Source organism: Alligator sinensis, unplaced genomic scaffold (assembly GCF_000455745.1).
Source record: "Alligator sinensis unplaced genomic scaffold, ASM45574v1 scaffold925_1, whole genome shotgun sequence".
Taxonomy (NCBI): domain Eukaryota; kingdom Metazoa; phylum Chordata; order Crocodylia; family Alligatoridae; genus Alligator; species Alligator sinensis.
The window spans coordinates 120,407-145,359 of record NW_005843152.1 but is presented as its reverse complement, the minus strand read 5'-3'; the positions used below and the strand labels follow the sequence as shown (position 1 = coordinate 145,359).

Here is a 24,953-nt window from a genome sequence, read left to right as displayed (position 1 = left end):
TTTCTCAAAGTCAGCTTTTGGTATAGCAAAAGAGTATCCTTTTTCTAACCAAAACATTCAGCTCCTTTTGTAAAGGAAGTGTTAGGAGCACGTATGTCAAAAGTCACATCTTTTAGCACAATGTGATCTGGTCTCCCAAGTCTAGATTCTTAAGTCTAAGATTCTTAACTGAAGCTTCCTGCAACCCAGAAGCTCGCACCTTTTCTTATTCTTTAAGAACTCCTCGCTGGTTTGAGAACGATACACTCCTAAACAATCAAATAATCAAAGCTGGTTTTACAAGCCCAAAAGATCAAAGAAATCCTCTTGCATTAGTTGTACTTGTGGCACTGCATACTCACAGGGAGAGGTGCTTTAGAAGCAAGACCATGATTAGACAGTACCCCCTTCCACCCACATTCTAACAAATCTAGAAGAGGAAGTAAAACAAGTGGTATGTATACAGAGTTTAGAAAAGAGGACCAATTCAGAAGTCATTCAAGCTTGAAACTGACTAGGATAGGAGGGTTACAATTTTGAGCCAATCCAATAATTTTCCCTGAGTAGCTAAATTTATTTTAGTCTCATTCTGTTCACAGAATATTCTAAGTTGTTTCATTTTAAGGAAGTATTGAATATTTGATGCTAGTGTTTTACTACTCAAGCATGACTTGTCAGCCTTGTTGCTCTCTCGGTTGAGACAACACACAGATCTTAGGTTTCCCATAGCCTTTGTTACCTCTCAGCTCTGTGTTCTTGAGGACCCCTGCCACAGTACACAGCCAGTCTGACTCACAAAGGACTCGCACCCTCCCCACCTCTGCCTGAACAAGAACTGATTAGAAGAAAGACTTACAAAAGACAAGGAAGATGCAGTGGGAAACCATCTAAAGCCCTCCAGACAAGGGTGACAGGAAGGAGTGAAGCAACTCCCCTGGTCTCATTTACATGGGAGATGGGACAGGAAAGCACCTTCATTAGCATTCAGGACGGAGAACAGAGATTCCAAGGCAAGGACGGCACTGAACTGTGGGACCAGTGAAGCAGGGGAGCACTGCATGATGGGGGAATCCCTGCTCCAAATGCTAATTGACCCATGTCTACACACACCCAGCCCACCAATTCTCATAATGACTCCTTTACTGGTACCCAAAACACTGAATCTGCCTGTCTGTATTGTGAGCTCCCCCAGAGTAATGCCACCCATAGCCAGGAGTGATCAGTTCCTATTATCCACCACAGGAGCCATTGTTTACCCATGAACAAACCTAGTGTTCTCCCTTGAACCACTGTTAGTTCTCTACAAAAACCCCTACCCAAGCTCAAGTTTCTGTCCTGGTGCTTGGATCCAAAAGCTATACCAGTTCCACTCCTTTTCTGCCTGGAATCCCTCCACTAATTGTGCTGAGGGCTCTGCCCGTCTGCAAGCTCCAACAAACACCTGGGAACCTCGACTGGTTCAAGCTTTGCTGAGTGGCGAGCCCCCAACACAGTTTCTCTCTCTCTTTCTCTCTCTCTCTCTGACTCCAGGAACCTGACTTTTGCTTTCTTACTCCAGGCCCAGCTTTCTAAACCTGACTTCTGTTGAGCAAACTTGAGCTAGACTTCCCCAAATACCTAACTGAAACTGTGTAATAGTGTAACTGTTTTCTTTGTCTCTCTTGTATGGCTATTACTATTGGTATCATCATAAGTTCATATACCTGGCAATAAACAACTTCTATGGTCAAGCTGGTTGCTATATACTCTCTCTCTCTCTGAACCTCACTTACTCTTCCTTCCCCTTGACCTCCCCATTTGCTCTGCAGCAATGCTTCTGTTACCTAGCTGAAGATCCCTGTAATGCCCAAAACTATGGTGGAGTCTGCTTATCAAGGGAGTTACTAGTAGGACCATTGTGACAAGAAATTGGGACATACCGAGTTTTGAGGCGCATGAGGGCATCAGCTGAAAGCGCTGATCGGACCCAGCCTGCTCAGACGTACTCTGCTAGCATGTATGTGTGTCTAACTGCATTTATTATTGTCCTGCTGGAATAAGGAATGAACTGAGTTCAAGGCACATGAAGGTGTCAGCCTGTCAGTGCTGAATAACCCAGCCTGGCTCAGGCATGCCCTGTTAATCTGTGTGTATGTGCATATATGTGTTTGACTGATTCAGTGGTTGGAGGAACCCAGCCCCATTGAAACTGAATCCTGCAGGATAGCTCCATTAGGGGTGAGGACTTGCAGAATGGAGAGATACAGCTCCATATAGAAACACAAGTGACACAAGGAGCACACTGACAGAATTAGAGACCCCAGAAATGTCCCCCAAAACATGAGTGCACCTCAAAGTGACAGGCAAATCTGGTAACACCTTACATATGTAGATATTTACCCCAGAATACTTCAAACTCATAACTAAAGTCTTTTCTCATATTTGTGGAAAATAAACAAGGAACGAACAAAATTCACTACAAAATACAGAACTGTGATGGAATTTTCCACCCTGCTCTAGTCCAGTCTTTCCTACAGAGGCACTACAAGAACAGAGATAAATCTGGTGGAAAAACCCAAGATGCAGGAATTGTTCTGTAAGACACAGTTGCCATTTTCTTTGCTGAAATCTTTGCTTTGGAATTAAAAGCTAACTTGTTGCATTACATCATAAGGAGAACTGAACTCTGGTAGATGGAAAAAGAAAATACAGAGGAGACACCAAACAACAACTGCACACCAGAATGAACACACAGTGGAAATCTATTAAAAAGACAAGAATACCCAATTACCGGTGGGGGCACATTTCTCACAAGAAAACCACTCTCTCTCCAATCTTTCAATTTGAATCCTCAAAGGGAGCTTACAAAACACTTCTCAGAGACGAGCCTATGAACTTCACTTCATCAACCTCCTGGATAACAAAAATCATGCACTAAATACAGACATTGGTCTTATGACACATTATAACCTGCCTGACATCTGGCTTCCCAGGTACCTCTCCACTATTTAACTGTTACATTCATCCTCCTTTTCTCTTCCCCCTTATCCACCTCTCTCACCCACTGACTCCTCAATTTACATCTTCACTGACATACCAGCCCAGCCTCTGGCTTCTTTATTATTCATTTCATCCAGAAAGAGCATGCACCAACTGCAGAGACTTCTCAACCTCAGAAGGGTTTTTAAACCCTAAAGATGGATCAGTTTTTTTCCTCCAGCTATTTAAGTTGGTCTAATAAAAGATATCAGATTCACCCAAAGAACCTTGTCTGCCAGAGAGAATAATGAACTCCAATTGACTTATCTTAACACATATCAGCAATTCAAACTGCTTTCTAAATACACTTGTTAATGCTAAAATAACAATACAAAATCTAAAGTCCTACTTACTCGGATTTGGCTGCAGTAACACCTCTGTCTGTTTCAGAATTTTTTCTGTCCACAATTTTGTACATTCTGCTTTACTGAGAAGGTTCTCCAAGTGAGCGTCTAGCTCTGTCTTCTCTGCTTGACCAAATTTTTCTTCTGTAAACTAGTGTGATTAAAAAGCTATATTAGCATAAAATACATAAATTAGCATAAATAACATCAGCATATATGGCTCATACTACAAGTTTACAATAATGAAATGCTAACACTGATATTTGCTAAAATTGTATTTTAGTACGTTTCCAAGAAGTTACACTTACTTACACAGTTTCAAGACAAGACTTACTAACATTCTTGAAAAGAAAATTACATTTAAAATGCAGGTAAATCAGAAGATAGCAAGCTCAGTGTGCTACTGTAAAATACTACTTTATGAAACTCATGTATTATTCATTTCAAATGGCATGTAAAAAACTAGCTATCTTACAACGAAACTGATTTTGGTGTATAGGCATTATGCATACGCCATTTTCAGAAAGGGGTATAAATCACATTTTGCATCCTGAGAGAAAGGGCATAAGATCAACCTGCTACTCCTCAGTCCTGACGTACTGATCTCATCCCTATCCCAAAGGGCTTTCAATTCCAGCCTTCTAAACCCTAAGTGCTAGTCTGACATTTAGTTTGGTCTTGGTTACAACGTTTCAGAGCTGGGGACCAAACAAGAGCAACTACACTAATGTGCTGTCTTTTCCTGCCCTTCTTAAAAGAATATTGGATTGTTCAAGGTCACATGTTCATCATTTGACAGTTCCTGCTGAAATAAGGAATGAACTGAGTTCAAGGCACATGAAGGTGTCAGCCTGTCAGTGCTGAATAACCCAGCCTGGCTCTCGCATGCCCTGTTAATCTGTGTGTATGTGCATATATGTGTTTGACTGATTCAGTGGTTGGAGGAACCCAGCCCCTTTGAAACTGAATCCTGCAGGATAGCTCCATTAGGGGTGAGGACTTGCAGAATGGAGAGATACAGCTCCATATAGAAACACAAGTGACACAAGGAGCACACTGACAGAATTAGAGACCCCAGAAATGTCCCCCAAAACATGAGTGCACCTCAAAGTGACAGGCAAATCTGGTAACACCTTACATATGTAGATATTTACCCCAGAATACTTCAAACTCATAACTAAAGTCTTTTCTCATATTTGTGGAAAATAAACAAGGAACGAACAAAATTCACTACAAAATACAGAACTGTGATGGAATTTTCCACCCTGCTCTAGTCCAGTCTTTCCTACAGAGGCACTACAAGAACAGAGATAAATCTGGTGGAAAAACCCAAGATGCAGGAATTGTTCTGTAAGACACAGTTGCCATTTTCTTTGCTGAAATCTTTGCTTTGGAATTAAAAGCTAACTTGTTGCATTACATCATAAGGAGAACTGAACTCTGGTAGATGGAAAAAGAAAATACAGAGGAGACACCAAACAACAACTGCACACCAGAATGAACACACAGTGGAAATCTATTAAAAAGACAAGAATACCCAATTACCGGTGGGGGCACATTTCTCACAAGAAAACCACTCTCTCTCCAATCTTTCAATTTGAATCCTCAAAGGGAGCTTACAAAACACTTCCCAGAGACGAGCCTATGAACTTCACTTCATCAACCTCCTGGATAACAAAAATCATGCACTAAATACAGACATTGGTCTTATGACACATTATAACCTGCCTGACATCTGGCTTCCCAGGTACCTCTCCACTATTTAACTGTTACATTCATCCTCCTTTTCTCTTCCCCCTTATCCACCTCTCTCACCCACTGACTCCTCAATTTACATCTTCACTGACATACCAGCCCAGCCTCTGGCTTCTTTATTATTCATTTCATCCAGAAAGAGCATGCACCAACTGCAGAGACTTCTCAACCTCAGAAGGGTTTTTAAACCCTAAAGATGGATCAGTTTTTTTCCTCCAGCTATTTAAGTTGGTCTAATAAAAGATATCAGATTCACCCAAAGAACCTTGTCTGCCAGAGAGAATAATGAACTCCAATTGACTTATCTTAACACATATCAGCAATTCAAACTGCTTTCTAAATACACTTGTTAATGCTAAAATAACAATACAAAATCTAAAGTCCTACTTACTCGGATTTGGCTGCAGTAACACCTCTGTCTGTTTCAGAATTTTTTCTGTCCACAATTTTGTACATTCTGCTTTACTGAGAAGGTTCTCCAAGTGAGCGTCTAGCTCTGTCTTCTCTGCTTGACCAAATTTTTCTTCTGTAAACTAGTGTGATTAAAAAGCTATATTAGCATAAAATACATAAATTAGCATAAATAACATCAGCATATATGGCTCATACTACAAGTTTACAATAATGAAATGCTAACACTGATATTTGCTAAAATTGTATTTTAGTACGTTTCCAAGAAGTTACACTTACTTACACAGTTTCAAGACAAGACTTACTAACATTCCTGAAAAGAAAATTACATTTAAAATGCAGGTAAATCAGAAGATAGCAAGCTCAGTGTGCTACTGTAAAATACTACTTTATGAAACTCATGTATTATTCATTTCAAATGGCATGTAAAAAACTAGCTATCTTACAACGAAACTGATTTTGGTGTATAGGCATTATGCATACGCCATTTTCAGAAAGGGGTATAAATCACATTTTGCATCCTGAGAGAAAGGGCATAAGATCAACCTGCTACTCCTCAGTCCTGACGTACTGATCTCATCCCTATCCCAAAGGGCTTTCAATTCCAGCCTTCTAAACCCTAAGTGCTAGTCTGACATTTAGTTTGATCTTGGTTACAATGTTTCAGAGCTGTGGACCAAACAAGAGCAACTACACTAATGTGCTGTCTTTTCCTGCCCTTCTTAAAAGAATATTGGATTGTTCAAGGTCACATGTTCATCATTTGACAGTTTTTTTTAGGTTGGGCATTTTCAGACAGAGGAGTCTAGCTAGGGAATCAGATCCCTAAGAAGCTTATAAGTTAGGAAAGTAGTACAAGGACTACAATTTAACTGCATCATTTACTGGGGGAAAAAGTAATTTAACATCTCTTGGAGTACAGCTGTTATGATGCAGGGGGGGAAAAGTAGAACTAGAAACAGCTTATAGTATAAACCCTTTACCAGAAAACCTGCAAGTATGATGATGAGACCTGCAATCTATACAGCTGTATCATCAAAAGCCTCCTTTGCTGACATACTACAAATGCACTCTTGCTATTTTTGTTCATTTCATTCAGGGAGGAACTGGAACTAAGCTAGGCTGGAAAAAGCAGTGTTGCTGGTGAAAGCTGTGTCATATGTAGGAGGACTTTGCCTGCATCAATATACACTACTAGTAAGTCACTCCTAGTGTTGGTCTAACCCTAATTTCAACTGACATTTGTTACTAAATACAAACTTTTTACGTACAAATTCAATTATGAACAAAGGAACTCTCGAGCAAACTGATTGTTCAAGGCAAACATGCTAAATAACCTTCAATGTCTGAATGAGATTGGGGTAAGAATTAACTTATCATGTTTATTAAATTTTAGTCAGGGCTGAACTGACAGTGCCTAGCAGCAAGAAGAGATGGTGAGAATATTAGCTCATTTAACAGAGAATGTATATTATCATTTTTATTGACCAGATACTAAACATTTGGGTCTGGCTAGATTCAGCTGAAGACCAGGTAACAAGATGTACTTTGGTCAGTTTCTCAACATTTTCATAAGCTAGGAGGCTTTAAACATTCATTCTGGATGGGGACTTCACAGTCATCATCCTTGTCTTTGTTACTTCACATTTAACTAATCTAATATACTCTGCAGGGCAGCCATGTACACCCCTTCCTACACGTTACATGCATCACATGAGTAACTGGTTAATCACATGTAACCCGGGCAGTATTCTAAGAGGTACCCCCTCTCCAATTGAAGGGATCAAAGCAGGTGCACAAGCACTGTGGGAGGTGTAGGGACTCTCCACCCCCTATAGAGCAGAGCCAGACCACCACTGGGAACTTAACAATATAACTTTTATTGAGAGAACAATACTGGGAACATAACCAGTATAAACCAGGGGGTATAGGGGACACTACAATGCCCTGAGAGGGCAGGATTCAACAAAGGTTAGACACTTACAATCATAGACATATTCATCCAGTTGACAAAAGACAGGGTTAACCAAAATGTAAAACACAAACAGCAGAGCAAACAATACTGGTTGGTGAAATATAAAAAAGGCACGAAATACAAAATGTCAAATGACAAGGAATATAGGGCCTAGGTACCTGGAGGAGTAGAAAGGGGGAAAACACAATGCACTGCAAGAAGAATTTCTCCTTATCAGCTCACTCTCCCAAGTTACCCCACCTAAGACTTGAACTTGGACCTCCCACAGAGTAGACAGAAATTCTGCTACATAGCCACCAGTGCTAGTACTGCTCCAAGCTGCAAGAGGTCTCAAATTTTCCAGAGCCCCGGCCTCACACTGAACTGCTGGGCCTCTTATTGGAGGAGCTGGAAGCAGAGCTGGGAGCCTCTCAGGCTGCTGCTGAGATCCTTGCTGGAGCAAGGGAGCCTCTCCTGCCAGCCACATACCATGCTGCTGGGGGTCCAACTTCTGCCTACAGGTCCCACTCCTTCAGGTGCTTCTGGGGCAACTGCTCTCACCCCACTGGCCCAGCTCTTTGAATCTCTTTCCTCATAGTCCCTTGCTAGTCTCTCCTAAGTCAGCCATGCTGCCATTTTTATCCCCCTCCAGGTGATCCAAGGGGCCAATCAGGGGACACGGAGGGTGAGTCTCTGGGGCTTGATTGGTGAGGAAAGGGAATCCCAAGTCCTCCAATCATCTTTTGCCCTTTCAAAACCCCTGGGCTAAGTCACTGCCAGCTAGCCCATCACACACATAATAAATGTAGATCAGCCACAAGTACAAAGTAATTATCACACAATAAAAATCACTAACCAACTATAAAAAGAGCCAACCAGCTATAAAGGTAGTGCTTGACAATATGTGACAACTCTACAGCTGGTTTCAATCCAGCTTTAATATGAATGTGCAGCAGGCTTAGAAACTACTGTACAACACAACTACCTGCCTGGCAGGTGCAATATCTTTCCCATGCCTTCTCTGATAGCCTATAGGCTTCCAAATGTACCTTTTAAAAGGTGCTAAACACTCTGACCTGTTGCTTCTCTCTTGCTGCTGTACTACAGAATATCAAACTCCACTGGCATATAAGAGAAGTGGATAGGCAATTTCTCCGAAGGACCACCAAACTTCAAAGTCCCTCACTCCTGGATTGTAAAACCTCACATCAGGGGACATGAAGAGCATTCTGCAAAGCTCTTTATATCATACCCACCTCCCGCTTCCCAAAATGAAAAAAGGAAATTTAAAGAATGACGAACTGCCGGGAACAGGAGCAACCAGCTCGGCCCGCGGACGCCTTGTTGACGTCCTTTTGTGTAGCGGGATTCCTGGAAGAATGGAAAAGGAAAACATAGTGGGAGGTGGCCATTGTGCAGATAATATTAAGAAGGAGAACCTGGAAAGCAATTGTACAGTTTCTCTGTGCTTCAGGGTAGTTTGCTTTTTTTCCACCTTTCTTTTTATCCCGTTTATATCTCTTCAGCGCCCAGGTGCTTCCTTTAAACCACCTGGTCTGTTGTCTCCATTCGTTGGAACCAGTTTTAGTCGAGGAGGGAGTCATTCAGTGATTGTTTTTCCCCCTGAGCGTTGGCAGAAGCAGCTTTCTCCTTCTACAGCTGGCACTGTGGGACGTTTGGAAAGTCCCTGTGGGCAAAATTTTCAGATTTTGATACATAAATAAGCGTGGATGTATAACTGCAGGTACTGAGCCCAAGCAGCTCATATGGGCTAGGTTCATAAAGGAACAAGGCCAGGACCAAGATCCATCAAAGAAGGGAGGCAGCACAATGCGAGTGTGGCAATACTTACTTACTTTTAGATGCCTGGCGCCCCGCGATAGTTCACAGGCCCGGGTTGGGACTCTCGGCGCTCTAGGGGCAATGCGGTGTCTCGGGGCAGGGTTCACAGCAGCCGGGAGTCTGACTGGAGAGGGGATAGGAAATGCTGAGGACAGGCATGTACCTGGAGTCCCACCTCTCTTTGGGACTTGGGCCCTTTATTTACCTGTAGAGGCAGGTGTAGTGACACTCGCCTGATGTTCCTTTTGCCAGTGCTGGATTATGACATGCTGAGGCCCTCAACTAAAAATAATCCATGAAATCCACAGAAATGGGTTTTCGTGAAATTTTAAGATGAATTATTATTTATATATATATATTTTTGTTTGTTTGTTTGTTTGTTTGTTTTGTTTTTTTTGTCACAGAATGAAAATGTCCATATTTAGGGAGTTATTTTCCCATATCTTCTTTATCTTCTTTATTTATCAACTGATTATTATAAAACTTAATAATGAATCAGGTTTTTTTACTTATTTAGAGGCCCCTCATATTGTGAGGCCCTAAGCTGTAGCTTAAGCCTAAATCTGGCACTGTAGGCATTTCTTTCAAAAACTGAGCAGAGGTCACTCTTGTCTTTCATAATATAGCAAGAGGAAAAGGTGGTGCTCCCCTTTTATATCCAGTAGTTCAATGGATGGAGCACTTGCACAGGAAGAAGGAGACCTGCCTTCTATTCCTGCCCTTTCCTGAGAGGACTCAAAGCCAAGTTGTGGACACTGCTGTGGCGTAGGTTTAAGCTACACCTACTTAACTCTGTCAAGATTCAGGGTATGTCTACCTTGGCCCAATGCAGTGCTGTGTAACCTGAGTACCTGAGCTAGTCTGATTTGTAGCCACCATAGGGCAATACCCCACTCAAGCTGCTTTCCAGGGTGTGGCTGGTGATTGTCTTGTCTTTGTCAATTTGTTGAGCAGCAGAGGAGGTATGAGGCATGTGAGCCACTGGAAGAGTTGTTTTCAAGTGTAAATATCTCATTTAATGTCAACTAAAGTAATGGAAGGTTCAATCATCCTCCCCATTGACTTTAGAGGGTGTGGGACCATGGCCATAACGAGGAACACTTATGGAATAATATATATAAATATTTATACTATAAATATATTGCAGCTAGAAGGCTGCAAGCAGCTGCACTGGGATCTGCAGCGCTCCAGCCTAGCTTGTTGCTGGCAGCAGATGAATGCACACCTCGGGGCAGACAGTGGGGAAGGGGCTAGAGCTGCACTGCCACCAGAAGGATCAGGCCCCTTGTGGCTCCACCACCACCTGCACCAAAGGCTGGGCTGCCAAGCAAAATGTCTTCATGTGCCACGCTCTGGCATGCATGCTGGAGGTTACCACCCCGTGTTTTATAACTTATATATATATATGAACCATCTACTGACTCTGTGCCAGAGGAATGGGTATGAATTGAAAGGCAGTGCACCTTGGGAATCAGGGCTTTCACAAAATCTATCAGAAATGTAAAAAGCAGCATGCAAAGTTCCTGCAGTGTCTGTAATGAGTGACACTGCAGGGATTTCCTTGATTATATTTTTATTGAGATTTTAGTACAGGTGCCACAGCCCCTACCTCCTAGCCATGGTTACAGAATATCTTTATGTCAACGTCAGTCAATGGTTACACAAAAAGATTCCTATTAAGAACTTACTGATGTTTCTAAGGTAGTTTGCCAGCTGGAACTAGGGAGAGCCAGTTCTGTGGAACTAGTGTGTGGACCAGAGCTGGAGAAATGCTTCGCATAAAAACCTTAGGATAAATGTGATTGAAAACTGATTAATTCCAGAATGACCTGAATAGAACGAACACTGATCTAATATATTTTACATTCTTCCTAGTTTGATAACCCAAGGTGATTTTACTGGAATGGATAAAGGAGATGTGTTTTTGTGTATACGTATATGGGGCTACACTCACATTTGCACCAAAACGACCAGCCAAGTCCAACTTGATGATAACTTGGACAGGAATGGTAAAAGGAATATTGCCATCTCCTCTATGAGAAGTTTTTTTCTGAATGAGCTGTGCATGCTGAGGACTCCATGAAAATTTGGGGGCGGATTGGATGAAGGCAGGAAACAGCTGTTTTCCATGGCTCACGTCCATCTAGAAAACTCCCACTGGTTCCACACTGCAACTGGTACTCTGCTTTCTGTAGTACTTGAACAGGAGCTGTACTGACAGAAGGAAAGAGAAGAGAAGGGCAATGTGAAATAACTGGGAAATGTAGACACCAGTCCTGAATTTGCAGAGTTGAAATGAGCGCACAAATATTGTTATGTCCTATCCTTTCACTTTTTTTCTTATTTTTGTCTATGGCCCTTAGAATTTAGACTGTTGGCGCTTTGGGTCAGCTTCTGTCTTTATTTCAGATATCTATCGCTGTGCAGGGCTTTTGAAAAACAATTCACATCAATTATAATGGTGACAGTGATTTAACGGGTCTCTTCTATCTCTTACTTCTTTGGTATTATATTATAATGACACAAATTAAAACTCATAAATGATGCAAAAAAGAGTAGAGTCACTTGGCAAATCCAATATCAAAGTCTGTATGTTAATATACTGATTGATGTATGCCTTGATTGTGGGACCAGCTCCACTGGGATTCACTTGTGCCCACATGGAGCCCTGCTGAAATAAGAGAGGCTCTGACTGGGCCCATGAGTCTTTTGTACAGACTCATTCCAGGCTCATAGGCAATAGGAATATTCAAAGAACAATTGGCATAAAGATTAAAACAAATCATAACATAAAGCCCACTGTAAAGTAAAATGATTCTCAGCCTTACTGTAAAGTATGGGAGTGAGTTGTGTGAGGAAAACCAATTAGTAATAAAGTTGTAATAAAAATAAAATTAAGTACTGACATCCATTTAAAGCATCTGAAGGCAAAAAGGAGTAAATTGAAAATCTGAGAATTCTGGGGGAAAAAATACTTGCAGTTAAAAAATAATGCCAAGACTAGAAAACTGAAAATTTAAAGGCTGTCTTCTGGAGCTTGAAAACCAGTGGAGTATTGAAAAAGGAAGGGTTTGATGGCAATAGTATATCAAAGTTCAAGGCTTAGTGCTTGGCAGGCAGTGTCTTCTAGTGAATTAGAGCATTAGTTTGGGACCAAGGGTATTCTTTCCAGTCTTGTCCCTCACTGGGTGTGAAAGTCCCTTCACTTATCTGTACCTCAGTTTCCCCATCTTTAAACCATGGATAATGAAACTAATCCCCTTGGTAAAGCAGTTTGAGATCTTGTGATGAAAAGCACTGTGGAAGAGCCAGGAATCATCATCATCACGAGGGTGTGGAGCAGGGGCGGGCAATTATTTTGGGCAGAGGGCCGCTTACTGAGTTTCAGCAAGCCGTCGAGGGCTGCATGACCGGCAGCCCAGGACAGATTAATATTAATTTTTCTAAATTTTTGTGGGGCCCCACGGGCCAGATAGAATGGCTTGGCAGGCCGCATCTAGCCCCCTGGCCACATTTTCCCCACCACTGGTGTGGAGGATGGCACTTAACAGCACAGAATGAATATCTTTCATATCAACTTGTGTTGCCCTTCTAGTGAGTGCTAACTGTTGTGCAGCAGTTGCGGATGCCATGGTCCCAGACCACATAGCCTTTGGCATACACAATTCTGACAATAATAAGCCAGAAATAAAGAGCAGTGAAGTCAGTGGATTCTGTCCTCTTGCACTCAGGATTCAGGAAGCAGAAGCAGCCAAATTATCTGTACCTCCTGCCCAGGAGTGCAGGAGGTGAAGTGACCACTGCACTATTTAAAACGAGGATTAATCTGTGCCTCACCTTGGCTCCCACTCGGCTGCCACTCCTCCTATTCCTCCGGCTTCAGTCAGGAACTCCAGGCCTCCCCTCTGGTTTCCCTGTGTTTGCCCCAGGGGCGGTACAGCCTGGCACAGTCCAGTGATGAAACCCTCTGCAGGTAAGCTGAGTAGGGAGGCTGCTCACCTGTGAGATCAGTGCAGTGAGAGGGGTGGTGTGTGTATGTTTAATAAAAGAGTGGTGGGGAGCTGCCTGTATGTGTGGTGGAGTGGTGGGAGACTGTAGCTTGCATTATTGTGACCGTATGGTGTGTGGCCCCCCCATTGGACTGTGGCAGGGGAAATACCATGACCACCAAGGTGGTTTCCCTATTGGCAGGGGGAAACAATGAATGTAGCAGGGGATAGTACCCTGACCGAGGTAATGCATAACTAGCCTCCCACTTTCACTTCCAGTGGGCAGATCTCGTCTATATGTTGACTTAATGGAAATGGAAGACTCCTCCCTAGCTTGCTCCTGTGGCCATACGGCTGAGGGCAGGCAAAACTCGGGGGCATCCAAGCCCCAAGACTCTGGGTTTGGGCCTGTATATAGGATGTTTGCCAAAGTATTTGGAAGCATCTGAAGCCCCAGGCAGGGGTGGAGAATGCTTGTTGGTAGCAGGGCCACAGCTGGTTCTTGAATGATTCACATAGATTTGGAATTGATTTTGCTGATTTTACTGGGGACATGAAAAATTTTCCTTAAAAATATTGGACACCCTTGATTTAGACAATCGATCGGGGCAAATGTGTTCCATCTAGGTGTATTAACAGGACTTAGTGTGGGTGATGTTCCAATTTCAGTTGGGTCCTCTAGGGCTTTCTGTAAGGTTAGCAATGTAAAAGAACTGTTAACTAGGCCCGTGCAAATTGGCTTATATTTGCTTTGGATTCGGTCAGTTTGGGGAACAGCGATTTGAGTCGGTGATTCGAATCACTGTCCTGAGTTGATTTGGCCAAATCTGATTTAGAGATTTGATCGCCGAATCTCCGAATCGGACAGGCCCCATCCCCCGCCCGCTCTCCCAGCCCCGTAAATGGCTGCCCCACCTGGCTCCAGGTCCCCACTCTTTGGGGAGAAAGAAAAAAAAAAAAGGCCCAGCACTCACTGGCTGCTGCCAGGCAGGGGGTGATCCCCGCTGCCCCGCACTACAAGCAGGGGCTGTGCCGCAAGCCCCAAGAAGTCCTGACAGCTGCTGCAGCAGCCGGTGAGTGGGGGCTGCATTTTTGGTTTGTTTTTTAAAGAACCAGGACCTGGGGTGGGCGGGGCAGTCATGGGGTGGCTGGGAGAGCAGGCGGGGGATGGGGACTCGTGACAGCCCCCCATGCAGCGTGGGGCCATGTAGGGCAGCAGAGATGGCCCCCTCCCCCTCGCCTGGTAGGAGCGGGGGCTTTTTATTTTTTATTTTTTTTAAAGAACTGGGACCTGGGTCTGGGCAGGGCAGCCAATGGGGGTGGGGAGAGGGCTGGGAGAGCAGGCAGGGGTTGGGAGGACTGGGGGGAGCAGGCAGGGGGTCCCCCCCAACACCCTCTCCCCTACCCCCTATTTACCAGCATGGAGTCTGGGTCCAGCTGCCTGTGGCAGTGAGCAGGTACTGCCCGGATCTCCGAAGCTCTCTGAATCTTTTCTGAATTGATTCAGACCTTTTAATTGGTCTCCTCATTCGATTCAGATTCAAGAGATTTGGCCGCCAAATTAGGCCCAATCTCCTCTGAATTGAATGAACACCCAAAGCTTCAGACAGCACTACTGCTAACAACAACCAGTAAATAAAAGCCTGGACATCTTTGCCTCTCTTTAATAAGGGTTTATATGAAGGATTAGAGAATCTCGGGAGGAGTTGTTCTGATCTAACTTTTTTGTTGTTGAAAGAATTGCCTGTTGGCGTATTTTGAATCCCCACTAGATGTCAGTGTAACATAAGCACAGTAAGCTGACTGACTTTGTACCAAGAAAGTTTTGAGAACTCAGTACAGGGGATGAGATGGTAATACCTTCCAGGGTAGAAATAACATAAGCAGGCAAATTAAGTGCTGCCAAGAAGAGGGGAATCAGTTTAACTTTGGACCATGTGAGGAAGCTAGTCCTTGCCAATATTGTTTTTTGTTTTATTTTTTCCTCTGTATTTTTCCCCTAATGGGTCTTCTCATCTGTTCTCTAAACTGAGATAGATTTTCTTGAAGATGTAGGAGTGGTTTTGACTTCCTCCAGATCCCAGCAGTGCTGCTCCTGTATTAGCCATAGGTTAGGGTGACCATCCGTCCCTAATTGGGTGGGACAGTCCTGGAACAGGATCATCAAATTCCAGTCACGGACTGCATGACTCCAGGACAGCATTTATCCTGGATTTGCAGTGTCGTGCATGGATCTGGGCTTCCCCTTGCAAGCTGGAATGCAAGGGATGAGAGCATGTGACCCCCAAATTTGTGCTACGGGCTCAGTGGCAGCAGCCCGGGCACCAATGGCTGGCAGCAACTACCCCAGAATTTGGGCCGGCTGCAGCCGGGAGGCTACAAACAGCTGCTGCTTCCCCATCCCGGCCCTGGCCACAATAGACGCAGTGCCGGCACTTGCTGCCTTCCCGGAGCTGGAGCAGGGAGACAGCTGTGGCCGGGGCCAGGGTGGAAGGGGAGCAGCTGTTTACAGCCAGCTGGGAGGATGGAAGCCCCGCTGCAGGCAGCCTGGGCTCCGTAGCTATCAGCAGCTCCCCAGAACCTGGACCAGCTGCAAACAGCTGCCACCTCCCAGCCCCAGCTGCCTCCCAGCCCCAGGCTCCGGGGAGGCAGCAGGTACCAGCAGTGCTCCCTGCTGTGCTGCCCTCACCGCCACTTCTGACAAGCAGCGTTGGAACCTGTCATGGCAGGGCACAGTGGCGGGACGCAGAAAACTGCCTGCTGCTCTGAGTTCCCTGCTGCCCTGGACACTTCCCCTGTAGGCTGGGACAGCAGTGAGAGGCACAACCCTGTGTGCTGTCCATGCTTCTCCCCTGCACACAGGGGAAGTGTGACCCGGCAGCACAGAGCTTGGAGCAGCAGGCAGCTTCCCTGTGTGGCTCCTCTGTGCGCTGCCTCTCTGGGTCACACATGCTGTGCTCCTGTCCCTGCTGCCCTCCTCTGGGCCCTCCGCAACACCGTGTGTGCGACCCAGAGCAGTAGCACACAGAGGGACTGCACAGGGAAGTGCACGCACTGTGCTCCCTCACTGCTGTCCTGGCCTGGAGGTGAAGTGTGGCCAGGGCAGTGGGGAGCTCAGAGCAGCAGGCAGCTTTCTGCACCCCCCGCTGTGCCCTGCTGTGCTAGGTTCCAATGCTGCTAGGCAGAAGCAGCAGCGAGGGCACTACAGTAGGGAGCATTGCTGGTATCTGCTGCCTCCCCGGAGCCTGGGGCTGGGTCTGGGACTGGAAGGCAGCTGGGCCCAGGCCAGAGCTGGAGCTGGGAGGCAGCAGCTGCTTGCAGCTGGCCCAGGTTCTGGGTAGCTGCTGATAGCCACTGAGCCTGGGCTGGGAGGCAGGGGCTCTGGGCAGAGGGCATGGGGCAGCAGGGCTGGGGGGACAGGGGCACAAGCAGGGCATCCTTCTATGTGCCCCCTGCCCTCGTTTTGTTTTTCTGCATGCCAGCGTTCTGGCACCTTCCAAGGTAGGCATTGTGGGGTGTTTTTGGCACTCTGGCCTAAAAATGTTGCCTACCCCGTCCTAGTCTTTACCAGACCAGGAGTGAAGGAGCACCTGCAAACAAAATCCTCCTATAGCGGTGACAGCTTGATCACTGAGTCAAAAACTGCTAGGCTCCCATGCCATTTTTACTATGAAGGAAAATTTCAAGGATTATTGGTAACTTGAAAAAATTATTAATGCAACAGATAGGATATGTCTGAATGGCCAGATCATTGCATAAGAAACCCTTTTGTTTTTGGAATATTTTACTGGACATTATTTCACTAGGCTGGAGATTATTGAAAAAAATTATTAAAAAAAAAAAAAAAGTACACAAATTCCTCAATCCATATGTTCTGACTAGCCAATTGCCCATCAAGATTAATTGGGGTTGGGAGACAGGGACAGAAGCCTGTGTCTAGCCCCAGGCCCCCTCCATGCTTAGGGTCTGGCCCTGCTGCCCTGTCCCTCTGCCCCCCACCCAAAGTCCAGGCCCATTCCCCCTCTCCCCCAGTTTTGGGTCTGGTGCCACTCCCCTCCCCTACCCCTGATCTCTGGGTCTGCCCAGCCCGCATCCACCTGCCTCCTTTCCCCTCCCTCCTAGCTGTTGGCAGGGCCCGGTGCCAGGGTGCCATAACCATGCCTCAGCTCCCGTTCCCCCTCTCTGCTAGCTTTTGTCAGGGCCTGGTGGCTCCGCATCCCCCTGTGTCTGGCCCTGCCCCCACTTCTCCAGTTGGGGGAGGGGAGAATGGGCCTGCTCCACTGCTCGGTCGCCACTGGCTTCGGGAGGGGGAGGCAAGGGTGCACTTCCCACCCCTCCAGCTCAGGCCCCTGTGTTTGCACCGTCTCCTGGCCAAAAGCTCTTGGAGCACTCTGATTGGTTGTTTCAGCCAGCCAGTCAGCGTGCGAAAAAAGCATTATGGACAGACAGCCTAACACTTTTATAATAGTAGAATGTTGTATTGTCTTTCTGTATTTGTCTTAAGCCTACAAGCATTTAGCCTTGGGAGTAAGTAAAACTAAAAAGTAAAAACAAGTAAAAAATACCATACTTCTGGATATTACTGAGATATTTTATTAGCCTCCTGCTCTTGCAGTCACAGTTACCAAAAGAGGTAAAGAACAGCACCACAATGCACCACACAAGGTATATTAAAATAAAAATAGAGCATCTGCTGTATCTGTAAAACCGTTAATGTTTGTCTTATAGTACATATGTTGCTCAACTCTTTCCAGTCCCCAGTGAAGAAGCAAACAGGCATTTGTTACTGCATGATAAAAATCTTGCACAGGAGAGATCTTTCTGGTTGAAAGGATGTTTCCTGTGGAGGAAACTGCATGAATGCCCGTGTGCTCCCAGTTTCTTGAGGGAAAACAGCATTTCTCCCGCTAGAAATGTAACACCTGTACATGCCCTTAGAAAAACATTATGCTCACTTTACCTAATAAAGAAAAGAAGGCATAATGTTGCAGAAATCTAAAAAAGTAAGAGTTAAAGAGCCAAGACTATTCTAAGTTGGCTGATATGAATTACTGAGTGAACATGATTTGATATGTAGTATTTAATCTATGTACATGTCTTTGAGTAGGAGAACTATTGCAAGGCTACAACTAAATAGACAAGAAAGGCACATAAATGGGTATCTGTTTTAAAATCATTGCAACTAATTCATCAATACTGTATATTACAAATATATGTCTTTTATGCATTTTGAAAATTATAACTAGAACTTCTAAGGATACATTTCTTCTCAACTTTCATTTTACAGTTATATTATGCGCTCATGGCAGTGCCTCTCCTTCCATGTTTCTTATGTAAAATACACATGGTTGTACTTATAATAATGCACAGAACTACTACAGACCCAGTTACTATTAGAACTACTATTGTAATATTAACACCATTATTAGGGTTATTGTTATTAGGAGGAGGAGGAGGAGGAGGAGGAGTATTAGGCAAGGATTGCCTTGGAGGCAAAAACAAGGCAGCTTGTGCTATATTAGATGGTTCTGAGGTCAAGGAGGCATTATCTATGGCACGTACTGCAATATAGATTATGGTACCATTTTCTGCTGTTATATTTTCTGGTTTAAATTGAAATGATTCTTTGGTGCCGGCAGGCCGAGGTATCAAACTAGAGGTATTCACAGAAGTAGCACTCTCAAAGGCTTCCTTTAGGTCCAGGAAACTTTCACTCATTTTTATTATGTACTGCTTAGCTGAAGAAAGAAAGTAAATGAAAAAAGAATATGTTAGTGGACCTGTTTCAGCTTCTGCACATACATGATTAGCAAACAGATATGTTTTAATTGGAACTTGGATGATAATCCATTTCTGTCTCAATCACTGGCAAGTCTATCCAATCGACTACCAACTTTTCTTTCTGAGGAGGCTTGGACAAGATCTGTATTAGAAATTGTCAGGCCCATACCTTAACTGGGTCAAGGCTCTCTTGTTAACTTCTGTTAGACACTTACAGCTCTGTCCAGGCTAAGCAAAAAACTAAACCCAGGAACTGAAGAGTCTTTTGCGTGACAGTGCAGTGCTCAGCTCATGATGCCGACCTCACATGCACTTTGCAAGATTTTCTGTTAGACTAATATTAGCATTACACTTTAAGAAATTTCTCATGCTATACTGTATTGTTGCATGAGATAAATTTCACGTTTCTCTGGTGAGTCTTCAGGTCACAAAAGAGAAAAAGGCAAAGCTGAAAAGAAAGCAAACCCCAAAACGGACAGAAATAAGTCCCTGCAAGTTCCAGCACTCCCACTGTCAATGTAAAGAGACTAAACAACACAATGAAGTGGCTGCTTGATTTTAGGAGATGTTGTTGTAACTGTGGCAGAAATGCCACCGTCAGTGCCCCTCTCCAGAGACCTGTCTCTGCCAGCCTGAGAGGCTGGTGCTGAATCCCTCAGGGCGGGGATCTCCCACCTTGTCTGCATGACAAAAGCCTGGGGCCTGAATGCTCTGGTCACCTGGGCAGGGGGGGAAAGGCCCGGCCCTGCGCGCGGGCCCAGGTAGCCAGGGATGCTTGGCAGATTGGTCGGCTTGTGGCCAGTATTGGCAGCTTCGATTGGACCGGGCTGCTGAGGTCAGAGAGGTTCTTTAAGGGCCCGGGTCAGGAAGAAGGCAGCCATTAGCCATGCGGTCATCCAGGTGAATCTGAACCTGGCTCTCTCCTCATCACCGCATGCTCCAAGAGTACCCTGCCTCCAGAGGAAACCTCCAACCACCTCTGGATGATGCGAGTGAGTAAGCTACTAGAGATCCAATTAGATATTTAGCTTCAGTAACTCAGATGCGTGTTTAAACGGCTACCTCAGCCACCCTGGTTTGCTCTATGGGATTCCTTTGATATTCCTCTAATATTTCTATGATATTGCTCTACCTTTTACCCTGTTTCCGCCCTACCCCCTGTAATCAATAAAGTTCTCCTTTGTGACCGGTGTGGGAGACTTATTGAGGGGGGGGTCTAAATTATGCCGAGGAGGCCCCTTAGGTCTGTGGACTAAGGGAGACTTTCCTAGATGGGGCACTTCCCAAGTCAGGGGCTAAGTGCTTATATTGGGTCTAGTACCTATTGGACTATCAGGCCTGTGTTCTCCAAGGTGCGCAGAGCCAGAATTGAGTCCAGAGCCTTGGATGGTGGCAGAGGGAACCCCAGGCTAGCGGGTGTGCTCCAGGGAAGGGGTCGGCCGGACGTGAGGCACCCCAAGGGAGGCACTCGGAGCCTGGAAGGTGGTCGGGCGCAGGGAGGTGGGCGGCTCAACGCAGGAGCGCCCCCTACTGGTCCTCCACAGTAACTGTGTTTGACTTCTCAGATTTTCATGGCACTAGTACTGTTATTTTTCCAGGGTGGCTTCTGCTATAGACTTTTCTAGGTTTTATGTTTGATTTGACTTCTAATTATTTTCCCCACAATTTTACACACTATTTCTTCAGAGAATAGAGAAAGGTGCATGATTCATACAGCTCTGCATCACTAGCAAATCCTCTTACTGGAGGATATCTTCCCACTGCTGGCTACCCTACCTACGAAGCTACGTTGAGCTGGAGAAGAAGTAGCAAGGGAGCACGTAGTAGAACCTCAGTTCAGTCCCAGGGTGAGCTGATTACAAAGAGTTTCAGGGGTGTGTAACGCTAGAGCAGTTCTCTATGTGACTGTCAGTTGCAAGTTCTTTCTGATGCGCTGAGGATTGCATGCGTACCTCAGTAATAATATAACAAATTTATGGGACCTGGTTACAACATGCATAAGATGCATAAAGTGGGGGGCACCTTAGCTAATTCACAGAGACTAAATCCTAGCAATGCTTATGTTTTAAGCAGCTCTTCTAACTCTATATCAGCAGGGTAAACTGGAGTAGGATTGATCAGCATGACTGGTGATTTATGTTTTTAATTTAATTGTTTTGCTGCTGTTTATAAGAAAGTGTAGGATAGGTCAAATACTTTTTAACCTAAAATGCAAAATGTATCAGGGTTTGGGAACATTCCATGTTTCTCTGTCTTTTTTTATGGAGGATTAGGGAGTGCTACTCTGAATATCATGTTGAACAGAGTAATTTTTTGGTTATTTGGCCTGATCTATCTTAGCCTGAGTCATAGGATCTAACACATTATGGCTGATGCAAAAGATGTAGCTGTTTTTCTCATCCCAGCCTGGCTGGTATGATTCTGTAATTTCAGCTGGCTGACAAGAAAGCATAATTTCCACCTTATTGAAACAGAACTTAGACATACCTTGTCCCATGTCAAGGTCTCCCCCTGGAGCTGTCCATGATAAGCGAATGCTTTCATCTTCTATCTGAGCCTCCAGATCCATAATTTTACAGGGTGGAAATATATCAGCATATCCTCCTTCCACTCCACTCACTACAATAGAACCTCCTGATGCTGTTCTGCTGAAGCTTCCTAGTTTTGCTTGAATTTCCTCATTATTAACTTCAGGTCTTGGTGCATTCATTTGGATTGTACCTGCCCCCAAGATCATTCATAGCTTATTAGTACAACACTCCAAACTACAACACTTTCTTTTACCATTAATTTTCTACCAAAATATATTATGCAGTCATGTTGCAAAATTTTACATTGGTAAAAAAAATACTATGGATTGGACTCAACCAGGAAAATGGGAATTGGAAATTAAACATTAGTGCAATGCGACAGGTCATGACAGGCCATGCAATTCTGGGAGTGGAGCATAAAATTCCTCATATCCAAATTGGGGGATTGCTAGCTGCCATCATGGAGGTCAGGAGGATGGGGAAGAGGGAGGCATCTGCAGCTGTACCCATTCAATAACATGGAAGCAGCAGTTGTGGAGCCAGGAACTCCTTATTCCCCAGCTACTGCTTCCATGTCCCAGACCTTTAAAAAGTGGGTGTGTAGCTGGGAGCCCCAGCTGAATGCCCATTCACTTTAACTTCCCTGGGTGCCATAAGCCTGACACCTGGGAGAGGCTCCCTGATGTTGGTCTCATGGGAAGCATGCATCATGGTGCAGCTGGGTATGGAGAAGCTCCTCCATCCCCCACTGCACAGTACTGGCTTAAAGAGGCACCCACACCAGCAGCAGGGAATGGAAAAGCTCCTTCATCCCAACTGCTTGCAACAGGTGCCTTTTTAAGCAGTGTGTGCAACTGGGGATGGGGAAAGCTGCTCTCACCCCCACTGTACTCACCTATTTAAAGAGTTGCCTGATACTAGCAGCTGGGGATAAAGGAGCTTTCCTATTCCCTGCTGCCTCTTTAAACCAGCATGTGCAGCTGGGGATAGAAAATACTTCCCCATAGCAGCTACACATCTGACATCAGGAAAGAGGCAAGGGGCAGCCAGTTTTAGGACCTGGAGCTGTCACCAGCACAATCATGACAATTGAATGGGAGTGGCTTTGTCCTAGGTCCCAAGATTGCCTGTACTGGACCCCAATGCTCAGCTGAGCATTAGGTTTCAGCACCAGGCAGCCCAGGGCCTGGTTCAGACCCATGGCTTTCCCCTGTCTGAACCTGAGGATTAGGCAGGGGAGGGCTGGGTGCCAGACCCTGGAGCTGTCCCATACCCTGAGGCTCACTGGGACTTGAGTGACTATACACATGCTCTGGGGTAGAGAGGGATGTTTTAATTAGAGTGGCTCTCAGGACCTGCTTGAATTACTATGCCTGCAGCATTAGGGTTTTCCCAGACATGTCCTCGTTTTGGGTCCTCTGATTTCTGTCCAGGCAGTTTTTTGAGGTATGAACAAATGTCTGGGGTTTTGCTAGTAGAATTGCATTTCCTGGCTTGTCCTAGTGGCTTGCATGTTTACCAAGGAGTCGGGTTTTCTGTCTGTTGTGGAAAAAAGAGGGTTTTCCTCTTTAAACAAGGAAACCATAGGTTTCCCCTTGCTGGCTGGCAGCCGTCCAGCTTGCAAGGAGCTGCTTGGGGTGATTGGAGGCAGGGGGCACCACGTGTGTCTGTGCGCGCACGCGCGCGCACACACACACACACACGGTCGGCATACTGCCAGACAATGTGGTGGGAGCAGCCTCAGTAGCTGAATGCAGGTAAGCCTGTGCGGGGTGGGGGTTGGAGGGCCAGGACTTGAGGCCATTTGTTTGTGGGGGCCATTTGGTGTTTGGAGTGCATTTTTTAAATGAGGAAGCTGTTTTCCATGCCAGAATGGAGGCATGAGGATGTTGGAATGACTGTCAGGACCTGGCTCCATACTGGGCTCCCAGTTGCACAGAGAAGGGGCAAAGCTCAGTCCTCAGCATCACTCACACCCTTCCTTGCAAGCTCCACAACTGAGGATTAACCCCATCACAGCAACTGCTGAATTGGCTCAGCAGCACTCAGTTCACCAGTGGCTGTGCCATAACTGTTATATGACAGGGTTAAAACTTCAGCTGCAGGGTTTGCAAGGGGAGTGTGGTGGTGAAGAGTACAGCCTGTGCTCCATGCAGCCGGCAAGCTTTATCTGTCACAGCCATTGCTAATTCAGCCAATTGAGACTCAGCAAGTACAGAACTCAGGACAGGAGTGCTCCTTTTATACATCTCTCTTCAAATAAAGTTTTATTTTAATTAACACTCTTGTACTTAACCCTCCCCACCCTCAGTATTAAGACAAAACAGAATTTAAATTTTCTTCTGCTGATTAAATATAGACTTTAAATTATTTCTCATGTTCAGGCTCCTTGGTATTCATGGCTCCCATAGAGTACTGTATTTTTTATTACAGCATTTCTATAATAAAGTAAATCATTCTTATTAAATTATTGTACATAGTGCTCATGCTTAGTAAAATAACATACTTCCAGTTATTCTTTTTGAAAAGTACAAATGCTAGTCAAAAAGGTAATATAACAGATCTTAAGCTTTAAAAAAAAAAACATTACTGTGAAAGTAAATTAGCCCCCATCAGCCATCATTTGCACACACAAATCCACACCAAGTATTTTTATACTTTTTAAAATGTCCTTACTGTTCTCTATGTAGCCTGGCACATACAAGGCTCGACTTTGTCTCCTGCCCAATCTGACAGTTTTATCTTTTCCATGGACACGCACTTTCAAGTTGTATCTACCATCTGCCTGTAAAGATGTGAAGAACCTGGAATAGATTCCATCATTCTTGGCAACATCAGCACCTTGGCATAAAACATTAAGAGTTAACATCCAATGCCAGTTATCTTTTGGTAAGCAAGGTCATTTAGGCTGTTCAGTACTTGAGCACAAGTGGTCCTGCTGTTACTGGAGTCAATTATCATTTCAATGGGGACATTAATGAAAACTACATCATCTCTTGTGATAGTTTAGGCTTAATATATATTCATCTCAGGGTAACAATGTAGCATACAAACTAGAGATGTGAAAAGTTAAACAATCATTGAACAGATCATCTCAGTGATAACAGGTTGTAGCTTACTGGTTATTGTTTAGCCTGGGGCTGGGTGCTGGAAGGGAAGCCCTGTGGTGCTCCAGCAGGACCTAGAAGGTGGCGGGGCAGGAGGGAGAAGAGAGAAGACATGGAGGGGGTAATTAATAACCTAATAGCTCTAGGCTGGGGGAGGGAGGGAGGGAGCAGAGGGGGTGGGGGGCTCCCTGCTCTCTCCTTTGCACTGTGCCAGCAGCTACAGGGAACTGGTAAAGCCCATT

The 24,953-nt window shown here is 44.9% G+C and overlaps 2 protein-coding genes across 6 annotated transcripts in view; both read right to left on the bottom strand.

Moving 5' to 3' along the window:
* The window catches only part of SH3GLB1 (SH3 domain containing GRB2 like, endophilin B1), a 30,382-nt gene extending 24,757 nt beyond the window's left edge, over positions 1-5,625 (bottom strand). For 4 of the 5 annotated variants that reach the window (XM_014526762.2, XM_014526763.2, XM_025194048.1 and 1 more), the window contains exon 1: positions 3,351-3,488. The gene's annotated coding sequence lies outside the window, so the exon portion shown is untranslated. Of the gene's footprint in view, positions 1-3,350; positions 3,489-5,487 lie in introns of those variants that run through there. The other variant, XM_014526764.2, reaches the window with a different exon arrangement.
* Positions 5,626-17,870: 12,245 nt separating this feature from the next.
* Positions 17,871-24,953, bottom strand: part of LOC102372437 (calcium-activated chloride channel regulator 1-like) — a 30,808-nt gene continuing 23,725 nt past the window's right edge. Inside the window, exons 12-14 of the mRNA XM_006037640.3 lie at positions 24,281-24,445; positions 21,561-21,794; positions 17,871-19,030 (exon numbers count right to left, since the gene is read on the bottom strand). Coding sequence (XP_006037702.2) covers positions 18,585-19,030; positions 21,561-21,794; positions 24,281-24,445 — 845 coding nt within the window. The 3' untranslated portion in view covers positions 17,871-18,584. The remainder of the gene's footprint in view (positions 19,031-21,560; positions 21,795-24,280; positions 24,446-24,953) is intronic.